The 25,470-nt window shown below is 42.6% G+C and overlaps 1 protein-coding gene across 1 annotated transcript in view; it reads left to right on the top strand.

Moving 5' to 3' along the window:
* The first annotated feature begins 900 nt into the window (after positions 1–900).
* Positions 901–25,470, top strand: part of LOC126249044 (aarF domain-containing kinase 1) — a 123,883-nt gene continuing 99,313 nt past the window's right edge. The window contains exon 1 of the mRNA XM_049950671.1: positions 901–1,132. Coding sequence (XP_049806628.1) covers positions 998–1,132 — 135 coding nt within the window. The 5' untranslated portion in view covers positions 901–997. The remainder of the gene's footprint in view (positions 1,133–25,470) is intronic.

The raw sequence follows: 25,470 nt of genomic DNA on the forward strand, positions 1-25,470 counted from the left end.
TGTCTATATTTACACCTTATACTGTATCTAATAAACATTCTGCTACAAAAATTGCAAGTTACATAAGTAAAAAGTTGCAGTCATAGATTACAGACAAAGGTACTTTGTTGCATGTCAAATACTTATATTGTATTTGCATACAAAAAACTAAAAATACTAACAGGATTAATGTACTAAGTTGAACTGAATGAAGAACTAGGCACATGATAGGTATTTAGATTTCTAATCAAATATATATTACGTATGAATCAGAGGTAGGTCGAATAATTGCGTTTAGATACTTAACATGTGTTGTCAGGTGGTGATTATACTTCGTAAATGGTCAAATATTTGATTAAATGTTGCAAACGCAACCACTTTCAGAGGTGCTATCAGTGTTAGAAACTAATGTGCGAATGAAATTCCTACGGTATTTGAAGTGATATGGGTTATTACAATTAATCATACCAAAATTCGAGTGTAGACAATACTGTGCTAAACAAAAGTAAGCGTGCAACATGTAAGTAGTCGGCAAAAAGCAAACAGGACCTGACAGGAAAATTACGTGAATTAAATAATAATCGTACTGTCTGCTACTTTTAAAGTTTCATGTAATTATCTAATGCAAGTAACTCGATGTAAACTCGCTCCACCTTGTCAGAAAAGAGCCTTACATTCTTAAATTTCGTCTCTATGCAGACGTATTTCGGAAATTAGGAAACTTCATTCATTTAAGTATACTTTTAAAATAGACTCGAATACTCAGTATTTTTTTTAGACAAACATGTGTTTAATTTGTGCTTCAATTTACTCTTGTTGCGTCTCATATACTTCAAATCACAACATCTTATTTATGCTGTCAGTCAAGGAACATAAAAGCTGTCAGTGATGTTTGATAGCTGTGTGTCTGAGCATCTTTGTAAAGGGTAGTTGTGGTATGAATTTGAATGGTGTTAGTAGCTGTGTGTTGTTTTGAGAGTGAAAGTTGTGTGTTGTTTGTCATTTACGTTCTTCAACAATGCTTAAGTTTAGGACTCTTATTAAGTATGGTCTCCTGGGCTCTGCCACAGTAGGAGCAGTTGCTTCATGGAAGGCAAACCAGTATGATATTAGTTCTATTGGAATAGTACGTTTCGGGAGGGCTGCGTCAACAGTGAGTATTAATTAACTGTAAAGACTGGCTGATTAGTTTGTTTCTCGTTAACGCTATATGTTTCGTTTGAGCTTTTTTTAAAATATCTTTTAAGGAAAGTGAGTGACAAGACGGAAACTTTAACACGTTTTAATATCTAGAGCACGGAAGATGTTGAAGTGCTGTAACGTATTAAACTATCATCTTTCCGTACATTATAACCATCGCTTTTACCCGTGTCGGATGTAATGTTTGCTTAACACAAGAGCTAAATTTCGTGTACTTTCTGTACGTGTTGTAATATAGGGTTATTTGAAAGTTTTCGATTGTACAGTAAGTGATTGAAACGTTTTCGTGCCTCGAATATGCCATGTATCATTCAGGTTTGGTCTTATTTAACAATTCAAGTCTCTTTGCGTCAATTTCATGAAGAACCAAATGTGGGATTGTGTTAAACGACTATTTATTTATTTATTTATTCAAACTATGACAAACCTGAAACAGGCTTATCTGACGGAGATTTCAAACCCGTTTCAGCTAAATGCGAATGTGTCCAAATCAGCACATCACTCTATCTTGCATTAAGTGCAGGTTGCTGTGATACAGCTGTCCACGCCAGTCTATTCGTCGTAGCCACGTTATTCCTGCATACCCACCGCGTCGTAGTCTTGCAGTAAAATTTTTGCCCACCACGCTCCATTACAAAATTGACGCTTACAATACGCCCCAATACGTGTCATATCTGCTGATTACTCATTTTAGCCAAATTGTGCCTTGGATGTCCTTTCTCGCCAGTTACATTCAGTTACGATAAAATACTTCAAATATTGGATATTCGGTTGTGACATTGGCATATTGTTGCTGACACATATTTGAGTCTATATGAAAATTGTTTTGTGCAACAGGTGGACTTTATATCCAATAATTTTATCTAGAAATACGGTCAATACAAGAGCAACAAACGTAGATGATGAATATGAAATAGTACTCTTTTAGACACTTTTCTTGATAGTACTAGTATGCATTTCATATAGACTTCACTTTTGCCTTTGTCATTTTTCTGCCCAAATAGCAAATCATATCTAATGCTCTCTCATTTCTTAATCAAGATTGTTTTCTCATTATCACTTGATTACTTAGAATAGCCTATACTCAATACAGGTATCTTAATTTTATTTATCATCTTATGAAGTCTCCATTCTTTACAATTGATCTTACAAATCATTTGCTGCGTGTTGGAGAACGACAGCTACCTGCAGTCCCCCCCCCCCCCCCCCCTGAAAAAACTCTTTTTAATGTCTATTCCAGAATTTTCATTGGTTTCTTTTACTGCTCCCTCTGTGTAGAGATTTAATAGCATTATGAATATGCTATGACCATTGCAGATTCCCATCTAGCGTACTGTCAGATCCTGTGGTTCTTTCGCCCTGAGCCTGGTTTCTGTTAGAGTTGCAGATAACCTTTCACTCGCTATATTTTATCTCTGTTATCTTCTGAATTGGAGATAGAGGAGTCTGGTCGACATTCTCAGAAGTTTCCTAAATCTACAAATGCTAGGGTCAAGTTTTTCCGTTCTATGCTGTTTCCTAGAATGAGTAATGGGTCAGTATTTCCTCAGGTGTTCATATATTTCCATGAAATGTGATTTCCCCTAAGTTTGCCTCTCAGTGTTAATATTCTTCTACAATTAATTTGCAACCATGTATTTTTTTAAACTGATATTTTGGTAATAACACAGTCAGTCTGTGCCTTCTTTGGAATTAGAATTATTACATTCATCTTGAAATATGGGGTTATTTTGCCTCTCTCATACACGTTGCGTACAGAATTATTACATTCATCTTGAAATATGGGGTTATTTTGCCTGTCTCATACACGTTGCGTACCATTCACAGTAGTTTTGTCATGGTATATCCTCTTGAGGATCTCTGTTATTCTGAAGGAAACTCTAGGTTCCTTGTTTTATCTTAGTTTTTCCAACATTGTCAGATTTCTCTTATAGTATCAAATCTACATTTCATTTGCATTTCCTGTATATCTAATTTTTCGTGTCTGATTTCCTTCTTGCCTACCTCATGTGCTGCATTTTTGTTTTATTCTTTTGTCCATTAAATTCAGTGTCTTGTTAGCTAAGGATTTCTATTGTTAATTGTCTCTTTGCTGGTTTCTCTGCTGCCTTTGCCGATTCATCTTTCATAGTTACTCATTTTTGTCGTACTACTTTCATGTGTTTGTCAGTTTTTGCTTAATGCTTTGACAGCGAAAATCCACAAAATCTCTGTGGCATCTCCTTAATCTTCTAGCTTTCTGAAAGTTCCAAAGTTGTACTCTACAGTTTATAACCAATAAATAATGGTCATGGTCAGTTGTCAACTGCCCCCTGGAAATTTTGCGTAGTTTCAAATCTGGTTTCTGAATGTCTTATATAAGCTGAAATGTTCTGGTGTCCACAGGGTTCTTCCAGGTATACAACTTCCTTTTGTGATTCTTAAACAAAGTGTTAACAATGAGTGAATGGTGCTCTATGTCCATAGCCGAGTGGGCAATGCGACAGACCCTCACGTGAGACACCCAGGGTTAATTCCAACTACTGCCAGGGTTTTTTTTTTTTTTTCTTGGTGGGAGGACTGGAGCGAGGTGCACTCGAGCTTTGTGATGCCAATTGAGAAGCTGTGTGATTGAGAGGTAGTGACACAAAGGTCGAAACGTTGACAGTGGCTGGGAGTGCGGTATGTTGACTCCTTGCCCCTCCATAGTTCATCTGATAATGAACGACTATGATACAGCATTTGATCAATTATTGTTTGATCTTCAGGCCTAATTCCTTTTCCTCAGTCCATCATCGTTCCTTCCCTTTTCCTTCCATCGTGATTAAATTGTCTCACACGACAAACTGGATAATTTCTTCTCTCATGTTGTACATGCTTTTTCATCATCTACAGAGCTAGTTGGCGAATACACTGATCCTACTGTTTGTTCTCTCTCTCTCTCTCTCTCTCTCTCTCTCTCTCTCTCTCTCTCTCTCTCTCTCTCTGCTTTAATAATACATACACTTTACATTTCATAGTAGTCTATCCAGTCTAATTTTCTTGCTCATTAGTAAACCTTCACAAGCAAAAGCCCTTGGCCCTGCACTATAGTGATTCTCGCTATAATAAAGTTCAACCTTTCCATTTCTATTTTCAAATTCTCTAACTCACCTAGATGATTAAGGGATCTATTATTTCACTCTCGGACCCACTGAATGTCAGACTATTTTTTTTTTTTTTTTTCTGGTAACATCCTCCAGAGTAGTCGCCATCTTGAGATCTGAATGGGCAGTATTTTACTCAAAATGTCTTCCTTATTAGACCACACAGCAGAGCAGAATGGTGTTGGGGAAATATAGTGGCTTTAATTTCCCCATAATTTCACCTGTTTGCAGTTCCAACATAATAAGGATCTTCTGCCCAGTGGGCAGTGTTAAAAAGCCAGGTCAGGCATCCAAATACTGAAAAGACTGCTGTCCATGTAGGTAAACCTATGGTCTGGTTATCTGTATTGATGAGGTACACAAGCCATCCCACTGTGGCGAGGTTGATGATTTCTGGGGGGAGGGGGTGGAAGTGGGGGATAGCTGTTACTGAATTTTATAAACAAAACCAGAAATTATTGTCACAGATCTTATCCAGCCTAACCAGAAGTTGAGAATGCTAGCTGTGCCATTTGCACTGCTGGTCTTTAAAATTGCAACAACAAAAAGACAGTGACGAGTTTTTCCTTATTGTGTATCTACAGTATTATAGGAAGAATACATTATTAACTTTTCAGCTAAATTGCACAAAACTCGGATAAAATACGAGTACATTCTATGTTGCTTGAGCTCTGGTAGTGTGTTTGTTGACAGTAGAGGCTGAAGAGTGGTACCAGTCCTGTGTATAGCATTATTCTTGGGTGCACTCATTGGTCCACTTCATTGCTGCCACATTGTCCCTATCCTGAATCAAAGTGCATGACATGGCTGTATGATCCTGCTTGGCAGAGTGAACAATCTTTTCTCTCGGGTGCTAGGTGCACAAGTCCACTGACAACTTGTATGCATTGTAGCCCATAGGTGCCATATTCTTATGGCAGTTGAGAGATTCCAATGAACATGATTAACAGTGTTGCAGATCAGTGAACTCGGATCTCAGTAGGCAACCATCCTGTCCTGCTGCTACCATATTCAGACATCCATTGGTAGTTCCTCTTCCTTACACAAAGCATAACATAATCTCATAAACAAACAACATTCAAAAGCATTCTACCCTTAAATACAGAACATGAAAGAATAAAAGAGCTGATTGTGGTTAAAGACTTATCTGCAACATAGCCTGTTTCAAAAAATCACATTGTTATACTGTTCGTTGGTATATATCCAATACCATTTGAAATTTGAACAGATTTTTATGCCTTGGGTTTTGAAAATTGATTTCAATGCCCTGTCTCAAGGAGTTGATAATAGATATGCATGCATTTACCATTATTAATGCTTTATTAAACCAATTGTATGCTGAAATACTGATGGTTCGCATATCCAAGGATGTAGTACACTTTATGCCAATTAGATGTTCATTGCATGTCATCCTCATGGTGATTATATTTTTACGGCTAGCATTGTATAGGTAGTATAAGTACAATTCATTGTATCATTTTGTAAATCCATTTTGGTTGCAAAAGCCATGGCAAAGGACTAACAAATTGAGAATACCAATTAATGACAGAAAGCTGTAACCTTATTTTGAGAATAGGTACCATATTAAAAAAAACATAGCTCCTCAGTAAATGTTTGTTAGGCAGTGGATGTACTGAACCACAATCTCTGAATGTCAATATGCTGTGTACAATTCTTTGGAGGTACAAACTCGTGCAACGAAAAGCTCTCTCTCTGTATTTAGTTGATGTGCTTGGCACTACAGGTGGTTTCTGCATATACAATAACAAACATAAATTAACTTACAATTGAATGGGCACTCAAAACAATACTTCCTCCAGTCTGTCAACAAACGTATCATTTACCTGGTTTTGTACATATTCATATGAAATTCCTCAAGGGAATTTTAATAAATTGCATAAAAATTATTGTTTCATGGGTATTTCATTAGACACTGCATGTGGCACACAGTTAGAAAATACAGATGTAGGACAGTAAACTGATATTAATGAATGATAACTGATTTTATTAGTTTTAGGACAATCATTCATCAGTGTGCACATAAATATGAATCAGTAAAAGGCAAAAGTTGCAGGACATAGTCTTCCTGATTTATGATGTACTTTACTAGGAACAATAAATTTCAGTTTAATATTAGGTCTCAATGTTGGACAATAAATAGTTTGGACAAGAAGAGAATAGAAGCTTTCGAAATGTGGTGCTACAGAATAATGCTGAAGATTAGATGGGTAGATCACATAACTAATGATGAAGTATGGAATATAATTGGGGAGAAGAGGAGTATGTGGCACAACTTGACAAAAAGAAGGGACCGGTTAGTAGGACATGTTCTGAGGCATCAAGGGATCACAAATTTAGCATTGGAGGGCAGCGTGGAGGGTAAAAATCGTAGAGGGAGACCAAGAGATGAATACACTAAGCAGATTCAGAAGGATGTAGGTTGCAGTAAGTACTGGGAGATGAAGAAGCTTGCACAGGATAGAGTAGCATGGAGAGCTGCATCAAACCAGTCTCAGGACTGAAGACCACAACAACATGATGTTGGGTCAGGAGGAATGTTCAATATGAGTCCTTGGCTTTGGCCAGTGATGTAATGTTAATGGTTGCTGTTGCATCAGCAGTTGGTGCATGTATTCAGTTATGTGGTTAGTTAGTGAAATCAATGCCTGTGAAAAGCAAATAAAGAGCTAGTTGTGGTGACTGGAGTGAAGCATAGCCCATTTCAAAAAATCAGCAATGGACATATTGTTATAGTTGCCGTATTGTTTATAGCATGTTTTCTACGTCACTGGTCAAAGCTTTGCATGTTTCCTACGTCACTGGTCAAAGCTGATGACTGGTATTGAACATTCCTCTATATTCTTCAGTGTTGTTTTATTTCACTAATCATGCTGCCATTAAAAAAAAGTTATTTGTCAGCCCCATCAATATTTTGTGCAATAAAATGGACTTACTGCATTTTATAACAATTAAGGTCTCACTGTGAACCACGAGTTGTTCCTCTCCAGTACATGATTTGTTGTATTTGACAGTTCCTGAACTGAATCTGTAACTGCTCTGCTTGTATCACTCAAAAATATATCAGCTTTGGAATTACAAGCTACAGTTAAAGGCATTTCCTTAATGTGAACCAGGGGAAGCACTGTGACTGGTATAGATCGTTTATAAACATGCAATGTTAGGGTATATCAGTTATAATGTAATATCATTGCTTGCTAAGTGAGATTATAGGGGAAGGATGAAATCACTTCAGTGCCTTAACTCTAATAATGAAGGTCCTTACATAAATGAAACCCTGGTGATGAGCATACGATTTCAAAATATGCATTGGAAAAAACACCACGACTATTAAAAGACAGAAGATGGAGTTTATTATTCAGCTGTGTATCCACTGCTCTGTATGTTTTGATAAGAATAGCCACCAAAGATACAATGAAAAGTGGAATGTATATTGGAAAGAGAGATTACTTTCTCAGATATGCATTGTAATGGCAATAAGCCAAAATATTAGAGCTAATGATGTTCAGAAGAAATTTGAACATACAGGGTGATTCCTCCTCCCACTGTGTACAAACTCCAGGGAATGATCAATGAGAGGATACAGAACAAAAAAGGTCTAATGATTTTATATCCGGAAATGCATGGTTTCCGTGCTAGATAAGCTTTATTCAATCGTACATTGTTACAGATACTATGGTGCATTACGTGTCGTACCATGCAACCGCAGTCACAGTATGTATTGACAATGGTTTCCGTGTGCCTCAGTGCATGTGCGTTACACGCTGTAGCATGTTCTGTCTCACACGTCACATGTTGTTATCAGCCAGGCTGCATCTGAACAGTGTCAAAGGCAGCATGAATACCTGCTCCAGTGTCTGCATGTCTGGAATGGGTGCTGCAAACACAATACTTTTGAGATGGCCCCATAACCAGAAATCACACAGGTTGAGATCCAGTGAACAAGTAGGCCATGCAACTGGACCCCCTCATCCAGTCCATCAACAGGGAAGACACAATTGAGATGCATCCAGATGTTAATTATGAAGTGGGCTAGAGCACCATTATCTAACAGACATACTTTTCTTGAAATCATCAATGGCACTTCTTCCAGCAGGGGATGCAAAGTCACCCACAAGAAATGCTGATAGTTCTGGGCTGTTTAGTGATGTGGAAGGACAACTGGTCTCAAAATAGTTGCTAATTATCCCCGCCCACACGTTCCAGTTGCACCAATGCTGATGATTAACTGTAACAATACCGTGGGGGTTCTGCATACTATCAGACAGATGACTTCCGAAAGTTGAAAATACCACTCTGCATAAAGGTGGCATCATCTGTGAACAGGACGGATGACACAAATCCTGGAATCGTAGATGCCTGGTGAAGAAACCAGTGACAAAACTGCTCCCAATGTGGAAAGTCAGTTGCTAGTAAGCCCTGCACATGCTGTAAGTGAGAAGGTTAGTAACTATTGTCACGAGGAATGTTCCACACGGTTGTCCGGCTTACCTTGTACTAGTGGGCCAACTGCCTGGTACTGACACTGTGGTTGCCTTCCACAGTGTTAATCATATTTTCCTCCAAGTCTGGTGTCCAAACATTTCGGGTATGTCTTTCATGATTTCTGCTTCCTGAAATGACCCTGCCTGGGACAAATGGCAAAACACTGTTGCAAACATTGGATAATTGCACAGGTCACACTAATACTCAAGAAACGTGATAGGAGTAATCCACTAAATTACAGACCCATATCATTAACATCGACATGCAGCAGGATTTTGGAACATAAGTTTTGTTCGTACGTATTACCTTGAAGAGAATGGTCTATTGAAACACAGTCAAAACGGGTTTAGAAAACATCATTCTTGTGAAACACAACTAGCTCTTTCCACACATGAAGTGTTTAGTGTTATTGCAAGAGATTTCAAATTGATTCCGTGTTTCTAGATTTCCAAAAGACTTTTTATGCTGTACCACCCAAGCGGCTTGTAGTGAAATTGTGTGCTTATGGAATATCATCTATTATGTGACTGGATTCATGATTTCCTGTCAGAGAGGGCACAGTTCATAGTAACTGACGGAAAGGCCTAGAGTCAAACAGAAGTGATTTCTGGTGTTCCACAAGGTAGTGTTAAAAGCCCTCTGCTGTTCCTTATCTACGTAAACAATTTGGGAGACAATCTGAGATCGTTTGCAGATGATGCTGTCATTTATTGGCCAGTAAACTCATCAGTAGATCAAAACAAATTGTAAAATGATTTAGAAAAAATACCTGAGTAGTGCGAAAATTGGCAATTGATCCTAAATAATGAAAAGTATGAGCTCATCAACATGTTGATTTTTGATTTGATTTGATTTGATTTTAACAGGAGAGCTAAAACAGCTTAGGTCTAACCTGCCACTGCCCGAACCGAAACTAGGTTTATTGTGCAGTATCGTTCCCTGTATATCTAGTAAAGCCAACCAGTGCCCTTAAATTGTGCAAGGAGTCCCTCTACCAGTTTTTTGTTAGACACAATTTCTTCAGATCTACTTGTTCCAAAGATTCTGTATCTTTCACTCTCCAGTGCCATGCATTCAAAGATTAGGTGTGATGTAGTTTCTTCACCCTCATCACAGATCCTACATTTAGGGTCCTCTTCCATTATACCCATTGCGTGTAGGTGTTTTTTTAAGTTCCCATGGCCGGTCATCAGTCCAGTCATGAGTTTGATCTCTTTCCTGTTCAATCCCAGGATTACAGAGCTTCTTTTAAAACATGGCTTTGGGCATCATTACCTTACCATGTTTTTGTTTATGGACTTTGGTCCAGTATCCTACGTGCTGTTTCCTAAGCCAGTTTCGTAGTTCTAATTTCATCGTAGCCTTGGTGATTGTCAAGACAGGTTCCAGTCCAATAAATGGAGTTGTTGCGCCCATCCTAGCCAATCTATCGACTTGTTCATTGCCACAGATCCCTGAGTGGCCAGTGACTCGCACTAGGTACACCCTATTGCTTCCCCCTAGCTCCACCAGAGCCCTGTGGCAATCTGCAACAATCTTAGATCTTGTTGCAGGAGCTGCCAATGATTTCAGGGCTGTCTGAATAGATGTAGATGCTACGATCATTGTACCACTATTCATATTCTCCTCCACACATGTCCTGATTGCAGTAATTTCGGCTTGGAATACAGAGGCCAGTTTCCCTAGAGAGGTGCTGCTCTCCAGTCTTGGCTGAACCCCGTACAACCCTGCCCCAACGCCTTGATCTGTTTTCGACCCATCGGTGAACCAAATGATGTCCCCCGTACGGTGTCCAACTGTTTTCTCCCACTGCTCCCTACTTCCAATTATTATGTTGTAAGGCTTGTTGAAGCAGTTAGGAGTTATATAGTCAGTGGGCATTTCCCCAGCCATACCTATATTTACCTCACTCACTGTTAGTGTGTGATTCTGGATATCCAAATGAGACCCAGTTATGGCCAGTTTTAAGTCTGTATGCACCAGCTGCTGCCTCCATCTTAACCCAAAGGTGAAGTGGAGGCATATCCAGCATGGCTTCCATTCCAGCGTTTGGCGTGCTGCTAATCCGCTGGGCGGATTCATGCCAGGGACTGGCACGCTTTTCACACTCTGGAAGGAGCGCATTAGATCACGTGGCTAGCTGGACAGGCACGGTCATCCAAGTGAGTGATACAAGGAATCCATTAAACTTCAGTTACTCGATAAATCAGTCTAATCTAAAGGTGTAATTTCAACGAAGTACCTAGGTGAATATGGATTGGGGGTAAGAAATGAAAGAGGAAGCCGCATGGTAGAATTTTGCACAGAGCACAACTTAATCATAGGTAACACTTGGTTCAAGAATCATAAAAGGAGGTTGTATACATGGAAGAAGCCTGGAGATACTGACAGGTTTCAGATAGATTATATAATGGTACGACAGAGATTTAGGAACCAGGTTTTAAATTGTAAGACATTTCCAGGGGCAGATGTGGACTCTGACCACAATATATTGGTTATGAACTGTAGATTAAAACTGAAGAAACTACAAAAAGGTGGTAATTTAAGGAGATGGGATCTGGATAAACTGACTAAACCAGAGGTTGTACAGAGTTTCAGGGAGAGGATAAGGGAACAATTAACAAGAATGGGGGAAAGAAATACAGTAGAAGAAGAATGGGTAGCTTTGAGGGATGAAGTAGTGAAGACAGCAGAGGATCAAGTGGGTAAAAAGATGAGGGCTAGTGGAAATCCTTGAGTAACAGAAGAATATCGAATTTAATGGATGAAAGGAGAAAATGTAAAAAATGCAGTAAATGAAGCAGGCAAAAAGGAATACAAACGTCTCAAAATTGAGATCGACAGGAAGTGCAAAATGGCTAAGCAGGGATGGCTAGAGGACAAATGTAAGGATGTAGAGGCTTATCTCACTAGTGGTAAGATAGATACTGCCTACAGGAAAATTAAAGAGACCTTTGGAGAAAAGCTCAGATGGAAACCCAGTTCTAAGCAAAGAAGGAAAAGCAGAAAGGTGGAACGAGTATATAGAGGGTCTATACAAGGGCTATGTACTTGAGGACAATATTATGGGAATGGAAGACGATGTAGATGAAGATCAAATGGGAGATACGATACTGCGTGAAGAGTTTGACAGATCACTGAAAGACCTGAGTCGAAACAAGGCCCCGGTAGTTGACAACACTCCATTAGAACTACTGACAGCCTTGGGAGAGCCAGTCCTGACAAAACACTACGATCTGCTGAGAAAGATGTATGAGACAGGCGAAATACTCTGACTTCAAGAAGAAGACAATAATTCCAATCCCAAAGAAAACAGGTGCTGGCAGATGTGAAAATTACCGAACAATCAGTTTAATAAGTCACGGATGCAAAATACTAACGCGAATTCTTTACAGACTAATGGAAAAATTAGTGGAAGCCGACCTCGGGGAAGATCAGTTTGGATTCCGTAGAAATATCGGAACACGTGAGGCAATACTGACACTACGACTTATCTTAGAAGAAAGATTAAGGAAAGGCAAACCTATGTTTCTATCATTTGTAGACTTAGAGAAAGTCTTTGACAATGTTGACTGGAATACTATCTTTCAAAATCTGAAGGTGGCAGGGGTAAAATGCAGGGAGCGAAAAGCTATTTACAATTTGTACAGAAACCAGATGGCAGTTATAAGAGTCGAGGGACATGAAAGGGAAGCAGTGGTTGGGAAAGGAGTGAGACAGAGTTGTAGCCTCTCCCCGATGTTATTCAATCTGTATATTGTGCAAGCAGTAAAGGAAACAAAAGAAAAATTCGGAGTAGGTATTAAAATCCATGGAGAAGAAATGAAAACTTTGAGGTTCACCAATGACATTGTAATTCTGTCAGAGACAGCAAAGGACTTGGAAGAGCAGTTGAACGGATTGGACAGTGTCTTGAAAGGAGGATATAAGATGAACATCAACAAAAGCAAAACGAGGATAATGGAATGTAGCTGAATTAAATCAGGTGATACTGAGGAAATTAGATTAGGAAATGAGACACTTAAAGTAGTAAAGGAGTTTTGCTATTTGGGGAGCAAACTAACTGATGATGGTTGAAGTAGAGAGGATATAAAATGTAGACTGGCAATGGCAAGGAAAGCATTTCTGAAGAAGAGAAATTTGTTAACATCGAGTATAGATTTAAATGTCAGGAAGTCGTTTCTGGAAGTATTTGTATGGAGTGTAGCCATGTATGGAATTGAAACCTGGATGATAAATAGTTTGGACAAGAAGAGAATAGAAGCGTTCGAAATGTGGTGCTACAGAAGAATGCTGAAGATTAGATGGGTAGATCACATAACTAATGAGGAGGTATTGAATAGGTTTGGGGAGAAAAGGAGTTTGTGGCACAACTTGACTAGAAGAAGGGATTGGTTGGTAGGACATGTTCTGAGGCATCAAGGGATCACCAATTTAGTATTGGAAGGCAGCGTGGAGGGTAAAGATCGTAGAGAGAGACCAAGAGATGAATATACTAAGCAGATTCAGAAGGATGTAGGTTGCAGTAGGTACTGGGAGATGAAGAAGCTTGCACAGGATAGAGTAGCATGGAGAGCTGCATCAAACCAATCTCAGGACTGAAGACCACAGCAGCAGCAGCAGCAGCAAACCTAGGAATTACAATTGTGAAAAGTTAAATTTGAAGGAATACATAGAAAATGTCATGGGGAAGGCAAACCAAAGACTACGTCTTCTTGGCAGGACACTTAGAAAACGTAACAGATGTACAGAGAGACCACCTACACTACGCTTGTCCGTCCTGTTTTGGAGTACTGTTGCATGGTCTGGTGTCCTTACCAGGTAGGATTAACAGAGTATGTCGAGAAAGTTCAAAGAAGAGCAGTGCGTTTTTCATTATTGCGAAATAGGGAAAGAGTTTCACGGACATGATGTAGGATTTGGGATGGACACCATTAAATCGAAGGCATTTTCCATTGCGGTGGGATCTTCTCACAAAATTTTGGTAACCAACTTTCTCCTCCGACTGCGAAAATATTTTTTTAAGCTCTACCTACATAGAGAGAGACAGTTATTATAATAAAGGAAATCGGAGCTCAGACGAAAGATATAGGTGTTCATTTCTTGCCATGTGCTTTTTGAGAGTAGAATAATAGAGAATTATTGTGAAGGTGGTTCGATGAACCCTCTGCCAGGTGTGATTTGCAGAGTCTCCATGTGGATCTAGATGCTGTGGTTGTTGGTGGGAAAAGGTCTCCTGATACAACCTTGCTGCCTGTTACCATTTGCCTTTCCCTTAAGTAAATAGCATGGTGGCAAGCTCTTGATTCGAATACAGAACCATTGTGTACTTGCTGTATCACATCCTGTACAAGGTGAGTTAGCCAGAGAAGAGAATCGGACATGTTACCAATTACAGTGGTAGGAGAAGACATTAGGGCATGACGTATGAAGAACACTGTCACCATCTTGGAGGAAACCATGCGTACTGTAATTGTGGCTGTGTTGTACAATGCGTATTAGACAGCAGTCTCTGTAACAAAGTATGATCGAATAAATTGTGTCTAGTATAGAAACCATGCTTTTGCGGACATAAGTTCAGTAGACGTTTTTCGTCCCATATCCTCTCATTGATCAATCTCTAGAGTTTGTACCCAATCTGTGGTGTCACCGCCAGGCACCACACTTGCTAGGTGGTAGCCTTTAAATCGGCCGCAGTACGTTAGTATACGTCGGACCCGCGTGTCGCCACTATCAGTAATTGCAGACCGAGCGCCACCACACGGCAGGTCTAGAGAGACTTCCTAGCACTCGCCCCAGTTGTACAACTGACTTTGCTAGTGATGGTTCACTGACAAAATACGCTCTCATTTGCCGAGACGATAGTTAGCATAGCCTTCAGCTACGTCATTTGCTATGACCTAGCAAGGTGCCATGTTCAGTTACTAATGAAATTGTAAATAATGTACTGACAAGAGCTACGTTCAACATTAATGGATTAAAGTTAAGTATTCCACCAGTTACCTCCTTTTTTCTGACGTCTAAATTCCTTGTCCTGTTCCAGACCTCACGCCAGCCTGCGTGAGCTTAAATGCGTGCCTTTCGGCTTCCTCCAAAATTAGTGGGTTGGCTCTCCTACCAATCCACAACACAATCGAAAAAAATCACTCTGTATATTTAACCTCTGAACATCATTAGAGCAAATAATTTGGCTGATTGCCATAAACACTGCATCTCTGAGAAAGTAATCTCTCTTTCCAATACACATCCCACTTTTCACTGTATCTGTAGTGGTTATTCTTATCAAAACAGACAGTGCAGGTGAGTAATAAACTCCGTCTTCTGTCTCTTAGTAGCAGTTGTTTTTTCCAATGTACATTTTGATATCATAGTTTCCATCACCAGGGCTTTATTTATGTAAGGACCTTCAGTGTGGTGCCCAACACAAGAAATGAATATCTGTGAATTTGCTGATCAGTCATCTATAACATCACTGTTAACTGTAGTAAAATGCCAAAGAAACTGGAATAGGCATGGGTATTCAAATGCAGTGATGTGTAAACTGGCAGAATATGGTGCTGCAGTCGGCAACGTCACAACACGTGTCTGGCGCAGTTGTTACATCGGTTACTGCAGCTACAATGCCCGGTTATCGAGATATAAGTGAGTTTGAACATGGTGTTATAGTCAGTGTACGAGCGATGGGACACACCATTTCTAAGGGTAGCGAAGAAGTGGGCATTTTCTCATACGACCATTTCATGGGTATACCGTGAGTATCAGGAATCCAGTAAAACATCAAATCTCAGACATGGCTGTGGCCGGAGAAAGATCCTGCAAGAATGGTACCGATGACTGAAGAGAATCGTTCAATGTGACAGAAGTGCAACCCTTCTGCAAATTGCTGCAGAATTCGTTGCTGGGCCATCAAGAAGTGTCAGCGTACGAACCATTCCACATCACATCATCGATGTGGGCTTTTGGAGAAGATCCACTTGTGTACCCTTGTTGACTGCACGACACAAAGCTTTACACCTCGTCTGGGCCCATCAACCCAGAGATTTGTTGCCTGATCGAATGAGTTGTTTCAAATTGTATCAAGCGGATGGGTGTGTACGGGTATGGAGACAACCTCATGAATCTATGGAACCTGCATGTTAGCAATGGACTGTTCAAGCTGGTGGACTCTCTATAATGGTGTGGAGTGTGTGCATTTAGTGATATGGGACCCCTGATACACCTAGGTACGACTCTTGACAGGTGACGTGTATGTAAGCACCCAGTCTGATCACTTGCATCCATAAATGTCCATTGTGCATTCCAACGGACATGGGCAATTCCAGCAGGACTATGCAACACTCCACACATCCAGAATTTCTAGAGAGTGGCTACAGCAACACACTTCTGAGTTTAAACACTTCCACTGGCCACCAAACTCCCCAGACATGAACATTATTGAGTGTACCTGGGATTCCTTGGAACGTGCTGTCCAGAAAGGATCTCCACCCCCTCATACTCTTACGGATTTATGGACAGCCCTGCAGGATTCATGGTTTCAATTCCCTCCGGCACTGCTTTTGACATTAGTCAAGTCCATGCCACATCATGTTGTGGCAGTTTTTGCGTGCTCCCAGGTGCCCTACACGATATTAGGCAGGTGTACCAGTTTTTTTGGCTCTTCATTGTAACTCCCACACATTTATTACAGCATCAAAGCATGCTGTCATGGATGGGAAACAGTAAATCGCCTTAAACTTCTCACGTTATCACTCCTGAGCAAACACAATAACTTATCATTATAGTGTGACTGACATATTATCCAGTAGCTTTTTGTAAATAAATGGTGTACCGCAAGGAAGTGTATTCAGTGTCACTCTGTATCACTCTCTTTTCAATCACCATCAACTGCATTATTTCCGCAGTAAGTAGTTCAGTCCAATACTCACTTTTTGTGGCCAGTTTCTTGCTTTTATTTTCCGTATTCAATCCCGGTCAACAGCACATTAACTTCAGGTAATGAAGAGGTTCAAACACAAAAATAACAGGTTTTAAATTTTCATTAGAAAAAAGTTTGTGTAGGTGTTAGTCCTGTTTAATTTACCTGAACTGTACATGTGCAATACCATTTAAAATTTCAACAACACAGGTTTTTGTGTCTTGAGTTTTTAAAATAGATTTCACTGCTATCTCTCAAGGAGTTGAAAGTAGATACGTGTACATTTAACATCATAAATGCCATATGAATCCAACCTTAGAGGTTGAAAAGTCAAGATTTCTGTGGTTTTAGAAGACGGTTGATCCCTCTTCATGTACAGTACAGTGGTGGTGTACGTGGATGTGCAGATATGGTGTGGTAAAAGTGCTGTCCACAATTAAGGGATTAGGTTGGTGACTAGTACCAACCCTATCAGTTCTGTATCCTGCTTATGCAATGAGGCTGGCAAGCCAACAGGCTCAAGATGATGGCTTGTTATCAGGGTGAGGAGATGTACTCTGAAGATTCTGTCATCATTGTAATTATCAACAAAGTGACCCAACTTTTGTATGGCTGATAATGAAACATGCAGCAAAACCATTCTGGTTCAGAGCACAAGAATGCCTTGTAGATTAGATATGCAGATGTTCAGATTATGAATTAGGAAAGGAGCAGGTCCGTCTAATTACAACTGTCAGATGTCATAAATTACTAAACATGGTGTACCTCACACAACATTTTTAACTATATTTAAAGGAATTTAATGTTTTACATACAGGTGTATCCAAGGAGGCAAATTGTCAACTGCTCCATTATTCCTCAGCACAAGATCTTGGTGTTCCATGTACACACATCAAAAAAAGTTTTGCATCACCTCGGTTCCTGGAGTTCAAGAACCTGTAGAGAAAATTGGAATAGAAATCAACACAAATTTCATTTCCGCCCTTTTTATTGCTGATGAAAACCACACATTGCATGTTGTACCACCATACAGCAAGACCCTCAGAGGTGGTGGTCGAGATTGCTGCGGCATTTGAGACCTCTCTTCTTTCCTTTCCTTTCCATTCCTTTTCTTTGTTCCTCCCTTTTTCTTTTTTCCTCCCTGTGCATGTCTGAAAGCCGACCCACGCATTCCCATGTATAGCCGGTAACGCGTAATTCCCCACCCCGAGTAGACAGGTAGGACACATACGTACCCCCTGGTAACGGCCAGGCCCAGGGAGGGGTGATTACCTGAGCTGATACCTTCTGAAAGTGCCGATTGGTCCCTCTGTCCGTTTCTCGGGAGGTGTGACCTGAGTTGTGAACAATCACCTAAGGCGGGAGTGCCCTCAGAGGGGGGCCCCACAAGGAAGGAGCGCACCATTGGAGACGCAGGTAATCATGGGGGATACTTCCGATGTGGTTTCCTCATCATCTACTATGTCTGCTCACAAGCGAAAGTTCAATGAGTCTCAGTCACGGACAATTCTTCTATCGTTGCCACAGTTCCTTGTTGTTTCTCGTTCGGACGAAGGTAAAGACTTCTCCACAGTCAACCCTTTCATTATTCAGAAAGGTGTCGACGCAACTGCAGGTCCTGTAAAGTCTTGTTCCCGATTACGAAGTGGCACCTTGTTGTTAGAAACAGTCAGTGCCCTCCAGGCACAAAAATTGCTGGGTACTTCACTGCTCCACACCTTCCCTGTCCTGGTGGAAGCGCACCGCACTTTAAATTCATCATGTGGGGTTGTTTATATACGCTCCCTCAACGGAATCTCCAACGAGGAAATTCAAAAATACCTGTCTGACCAGGGCGTAACTGCTGTTGATAGTCATGAAAAGGGTTGACAAGAACATTGTTCCAACCCGTACTGTCTTCTTGACGTTTGACAGAGTTAAACTTCCATCGACCATAAAAGCGGGCTATGAGAATTTCCGTTCGCCCTTACATCCCAAACCCTATGCGTTGCTATCGGTGTAAGCAGTTACGTGTGGCAAGGATGCCCATGAGGGTGCTTGTCCACCTCCATCCCCTCATTGCATCAACTGTATGGGTGACCACACTGCTTCCTCAAGAGATTGCCCCAATTTTAAAGACGAACGGCTCGTTCAGGAAATCAGAGTGAAGGAAAAGGTGTCGACCTTTGCTGCTCGAAAGTTATTTGCCAGTCGAAAGCCCACTATGCCTCACGCAGGTAAATACAGCACTGTCCTTGCCTCTCCTCGGCCAACAAAGGAGGCAGCCACACAGACTTGTGATCTCACTTTTAGTGCCACTGTCATCAGATCGGCCAGCGCAAAGATTGCTCGTTCAACCTCCCCACTCTCACCTGCTCACTCTATCGCTCACCCTTCATCGGTTTCTGCTAAATCCCGAGCCCCAAAATCAGACATTCGGACTTCCAAAAAAGAGCCTACTCGTGAAGATTTTTTACGTACCCGACTTCGCAACCATCGATTCCTCCTTCCTCTCATTGTCCTGTTTCCAAGAAGGCCAATAAGAAACCCAGTTCCTCTACTTCTCCGCCACGGCGTGTCTCATCTACAGCACCACCTGGTGGTAACTACCCTTGGCCGTCTTCTGTGTTGCCGAGGCGCACTGCTGGCGGCCGATCAACCGGCCGATTGATGGTGGCAGGAGCTGCTCCCGAACAACCTATGGATCAGGATCTTCTGCCTTCGGCTGAATGCAGTTCCACACTGTCGGTCGCCGGCTCTGAGCAGTTGTTGAGTTGAGGGCAACCTTGGTCACATTCTTCCCTTTTCTGTCCACCCTGTGTCCATTCTCCATTGGAATATCCGCGGCGTTCGAGCCAATCGGGATGAATTGTCGATCCTCTTATGATCCTACTCACCGCTCATCTTCTGTGTTCAGGAAATAAAGCTGCGTCCCCACGTCGCTTTGTTTTCCCCCATTTTCAGTCAGTCCGATTTGATCTCCCCTCTGTTGAAGGCACTCCAGCACATGGAGGACTCATGATTCTTCTCCATGATACTCTCCATGATCACCCAATCCCCTTCAACACTTCCTTCTAAGCTGTCGCTGTCCGTCTTTCCCTTTCTGGATACACCTTTTCTCTTTGTACTGTATACATTCCATCGTCCACACCAATGGCAAGAGCTCATCTTCATCTACTCGGTCAGCTTCCGCCCCCCTATTTGCTGGTTGGGGACTTCAATGACCACCCCCTGCTTTGGTGATCTCCGCGTCCTTGTCCGCGCGGCTCACTATTGATAGACGTCTTCCACCAAGCGGATCTTGTTTGCCTCAACACTGGGGACCCTACATTTTTGTCTGTCTCTACGACAAATTTTTATCATTTGGACCTTTCGGTCGGTACTCTTCTGCTAGCTCGGCACCTTGAATGGTTCGCTCTTGCTGATACACACTCGAGTGACCACTTTCCATGTGTCCTTAGATGGCAGCCACAAGTGCCGTATATGCACCCAAGACGCTGGTAGTTTGCCCAAGCCGATTGGACACTTTTTTCGTCTCTAGCAACATTCGATGACCGTCACTTTCCTTGGTGGAACGAGGCATGCCGTGACGCAATACGTGAGCGGCGACGTGCTCTTCGCATTTTCAGACACCATCCTACTTTGGCCAACTGTATCCGCTATAAGCAGTTCCGTGTGCGATCCCGTCGCGTCATCCACAATAGCAAGAAGGCAAGTTGGGACTTCTTTACTAGCTCATTTAACACCTTCACTCCCTCCTCGGAAGTTTGGAGTCGGATTCGATGGTTATCTGGCGCACCTGGTTTCTCCCCGGTCTCTGGGCTCACTGTCGTGCATGATACATTAGTGGACCCCGTCGCAATTTCTAACTCATTGGGTCAACGCTTTGCTGAGATTTTGAGCTCTTCAAACTACCCGCCAGCTTTTCTCCCGAAGAAACATGCAGCGGAAGTGCGACCTCTTGCTTTCTCCTCTCAAAATCGCGAAAGCTATAATACTGTTTCCTCCATGCGGGAACTCCAACACTCTCTCTCTCTCTCTCTCTCTCTCTCTCTCTCTCTCTCTCTCTCTCTCTCTCTCTCTTTCTTCTCGCTCTTCCGCCCCAGGACTGGATGGTATTCACATATTCACATCCAAATGTTGCTGCATTTATCATACCATAGTTTGCGTTACCTCCTTCGCCTTTATAATCGAATTTGGACCGACAGTACTTTTCCCAGACGATGGCGGGAAGCTATTGTCGTTCCTGTTCCGAAACCTGGAAAGGACAAACATCTCCCCTCTAGCTATCGCCCCATTTCTCTCACGAGTAGTGTATGTAAGGTTTTGGAGCGTATGGTGAATTGCCGTTTAGCTTGGTGGCTGGAGTCCCGCAGTCTTTTAACACCTGCCCAATGCGGATTCCGAAAGCATCGTTCTGCAGTTGACCATCTTGTTGCTCTCTCCACTTATATCATGAACAATTTTCTCCGGAAACGCCAAACAGTAGCAATATTTTTTGATCTGGAGAGAGCATACGATACCTGTTGGAGGACAGGCATCCTCCGCACACTGTTCTCTTGGGACTTTCGAGGTCGGCTGCCCCTTTTTCTTCGTGAATTAATGGCAGAGCGCACATTTAAGGTGCAGGTGAACACTACTTTCTCCCGTACTTTCTCCCAAGAAAACGGGGTACCCCAGGGCACCATGCTGAGTGTTGTTCTGTTTGCCATTGCCATAAATCCAATTATGGATTGTCTCCTTCCTGACGTCTCGGGCTCCGTCTTTGTGGATGATTTTGAGATCTGCTACAACTCTCAACGGACAAGCCTTCTTGAACCACGTCTTCAAGGATGTCTCGATCGCCTCCACTCTTGGAGCATCGAAACTGGCTTCCACTTTTCTCCCAGTAAGACCATCAATTTTTGGCGTCGTACAGAGTTTCTTCTGCCTTCCTTACATCTAGGCCCTGTCAACCTTCCATTCGCGGACGTCGCTAAATTCTTGGGTCTTATGTTTGACAGAAAACTGTGCTGGTCCTCCCACGTTTCCTATCTTTCGGCTCGCTGTCTGCGATCCCTCAACACCCTCTGTGTCCTGAATGGTACCTCCTGGGGAGTGGACCGAGTGGTCCTTCTCCACCTCTATCACGCCTTAGTGCACTCGAAATTGGTGTATGGAAGCATAGTTTACTCTTCTGCTTGGCCGTCTATTTTTCGGTGTCTTGACTCTGGCCAACACCGTGGATTACGTTTAGTGTCTGGAGCTTTTTACACCAGCCCTGTTGAAGGTCTTTATGCTGAGACTGTTGAACCTCCGCTGTCCAATCGGCGAGCTGTCCTTCTGAGTCGTTACGCTAGCCACCTATCTTCCTTGCCGGCTAATCTGGCCCATGACATTTTTTTCGGCGCCTCCTTGGATTTAGGTTATGCAGGCCGCACTTCCTCCCTACTACCACCGGGAGTCCGCTTCCGTCAACTACTACATTCTCTTTCCTTCCACTTTCCTAAGACTTTCTTAACTTGGGGTAAAGCACCGCCTTCGCTCTGCCCCCGGACCTGCCTGCTCCGTGACCTTTGTCAGTTTCCCAAGGATGGTACCCCTTCTCTTGTTTATCGTCAGGCATTTGCTGCTCTATGCGCACAAATGAAGGATGCCACATTTATTTACATTGATGGCTCAAAAACATAGTTTGGTGTTGGGAGTGCCTATATTGTTGGCGACACCCCAAATAGATTTCGGCTTCCCGACCAGTGTTTGGTTTTTACTGCAGAGCTTTACACTGTTCTCCAGGCTGTCCAATACATTCGTCGCCATCAGCGGATACAGTATGTTATCTGCTCAAATTCGCTCAGCTCTCTCCTCAGTCTCCAAGCTCTCTACCCTGTCCACCCTCTGGTCCACCGTATTCAGGACTGCATCCACTTGCTCCACTTGGGGGGCATCTCTGTGTCGTTCCTCTGGATCCCAGGACATGTTGGTATCTGTGGAAATGAGGCAGCCGATATAGCGGCCAAGGCTGCAGTCTCTCTTCTTCAGCCCGCTATTCGCATGATTCCCTTCACCGATCTACGGAGTGTTTTATATTGTTGTGTTGCTCTTCTATGGCACGCACATTGGTCAACACTTTCCAATAATAAATTGCGGGACATGAAAGCTCTTCCCTGTGCTTGGACCTCTTCCTCCCGAACTCGTCGTCGGGAGGAGGTAATTTTAACTAGACTCCGGATAGGGCACTGTTTTTTTAGCCATCGACATCTTTTAAGTGGCGATCCTCCCCCCACTCTGTCCCCACTGCTCTCAGCTGTGGACGGTGAGACACCTTTTACTCGAGTGCCCCTATTTTACTCTGTTACGCGCCCATCTACAGCTGTCGCTTGATATATCTTCCATTTTAGCAGATGACACGCGCTCAGCCGATCGCGTTCTTGAGTTTATTAGTGCCAGTGAGATGACGTCAGTCATTTGAAGCTCTTTTTGGGGACAAACAACCCCCCCTTCCATAGTGGTTTTTTAAGCTTTCCTTCTGGTTTTAACTTCCCCACTTTTTTGAGTTTAGCTCCCATTGCTGCTGCTTTCCAGTTTCGTTTTTTTACCTTTTCCTAAATCATGGACCGGGCACTAATGACTGTAGCAGTTTTGCGCCCTAAAACCATAACAAAGAAAAGTGGTTGGTGGGTCACGTCATCCATAAACAGCCCTTTTCAATCCATCCCAGGCTTGTTTGATAGGGTTCATGTCTGGAGAATATGCTGGCCACTCTAGTCAAGTGACGACGTTATTTGAAGGAAGTCATTGACAAGATGTGCATGATAGGGGTGTGAATTCTCATCCATGAAGATGAATCCCTCAGCAATATGCTGCCAATATGGTTGCATTATCAGTCAGAGGATAGCATTCATGTATTGTACATCTCCCCCCAGGGAGTCCACAACTCTTTTGTGGATATGTGCGTTGCAAACACGAGACCGGGAGCTACTGCGGCTCTTTTTCCTTTCCAGGATGCATGCCTTCATTTTCCATGCCCCTCCCCATCCCCTTCTCCACCCACTCCCCCCGCCTCTTCCCTTCCCTTTCTCCCTCTCTCTGCGAGTATGTTTCGTGCCTACGTCCGGAGACAGACGCTTTAAACTGTAAGACATGGTTTCTCTTCTTTGCTTTCTGTACTGGAATGTCTCTGTCCTCTCTGTCTTTTTCTTTTCCTTGCTTCTTCTCTTTACCCTCTTCTCCACTGCGTCATTTGAGACCCCTCTTCTTTCCTTTTCTTTGTTCCTCCCTTTCTTTCTTTCCTCCCAGTGTGTGTCTCAAAGCTGACCCATTCATTCCCACACCTAGCCAGTGATGGGGTAATGCATATTTCCCTGCCTCAGGTATACAAGTAGGACATTTACGTACCCCCTGATAAAGGCCAGGCCCATGGAGGGGTGATAAGCCGAGCTGGTACCTTCCGCATCTGCAGATTGGTCTCTCTATCCGTTTCTCGGGAGATGTGACCTGAGGTTTGTACAATCACCTAATGTGGGAGTGCCCTCAGAGAGAGCCCCCACGAGGAAGGAACGCACCATCGGAGATGCCAGTACTCATGGGGAATACTTTCGCAATGGTTTCCTCTACTCCTACAACTTCTGCCCTCAAGGGGAAGCTAGGTGAGCCTCAGCCACGGACAATTCTTCCATCAGTGCCAAAGCTCCTAGTAGTTTCTTGATCTGACAAAGGTCAAGACTTCTCCACAGTCAACCGTTTCATTATTCAGAAAGGTGTCGACGCAATTTCAGGTCCTGTAAAGTCTTCCTCCCGATTATGAAATGGCACCTTGTTGTTAGAAACAGTCAGTGCCCTCCAGGCACAGAAATTGCTACAAAGTATGCTACTACACACCTTCCCTGTCTGGGTGGAGGCGCACCATACTTTAACTTCATCATGCGGGGTGGTTTATACACGCTCACTCAATGGATTACAGAATGAGGACATTAAACACTACCTCTCTGAACAGGGCGTAATGGCTGTACATAGTCATGAAAAGGGTTGATAAGGACTTGGTAACAACCCGTACTCTCTTCTTGACATTCAACAGAGTACAACTTCTATCGAATATTAAAGCGGGATATGAGATCATTTCAGTTCGCCCTTACATCCCCAACCCTACATGTTGCTATTGGTGTCAGTGGTTTTAATCATGCCAGCCAGTCGTGTTCCAATCTGGCCAAATGCGTTGCATGTGGCAGGGATGCCCATGAGGGTGATTGTCCACCTCCATCCCCCCTTGCTTCAACTGTATGGGTGACCATGTTGCTTTGTATCAAGATTTTTCAAAGATGAATGAATTATTCAGGAAATTAGAGTGAAGGAAAAGGTGTCTACATTTGCTGCTCGTAAGTTACTTGCCAGTAGAAAGCCCACTGTGCTCCCAGCAGTTAAATATAGCACTGTCCTTGCAGCTCCTCAGCCTACTAAGGAGGTAGCCACACAGACTTGCGATCTCACCTTTAGCACTACGGTCGTCAGATCTGCCAGCTCAAAGATTGCCCGTTCATCCTCCCCACTATTGCCTACTCACTCTCAGGCTCACCCTTCATCGGCTCGTCTAAATCACGGGCCCCAAAATCGGACGCCTGGACTTCCAAAAAAGAGCCTACTTGTAAAGATTTTTTATGTACACCGACCTCCCAACTATCGATTCCTCCCTCCTCTGACCATCCTGCTTCCAACAAGGCTCAAATGAAACAAAGTTCCTCTCCTGCTCCGCCACGGTGTCTCTCATTTACAGCGCCACCCATCGGTAGCCGCTCC

Source organism: Schistocerca nitens, chromosome 3 (assembly GCF_023898315.1).
Source record: "Schistocerca nitens isolate TAMUIC-IGC-003100 chromosome 3, iqSchNite1.1, whole genome shotgun sequence".
Classification (NCBI taxonomy): domain Eukaryota; kingdom Metazoa; phylum Arthropoda; class Insecta; order Orthoptera; family Acrididae; genus Schistocerca; species Schistocerca nitens.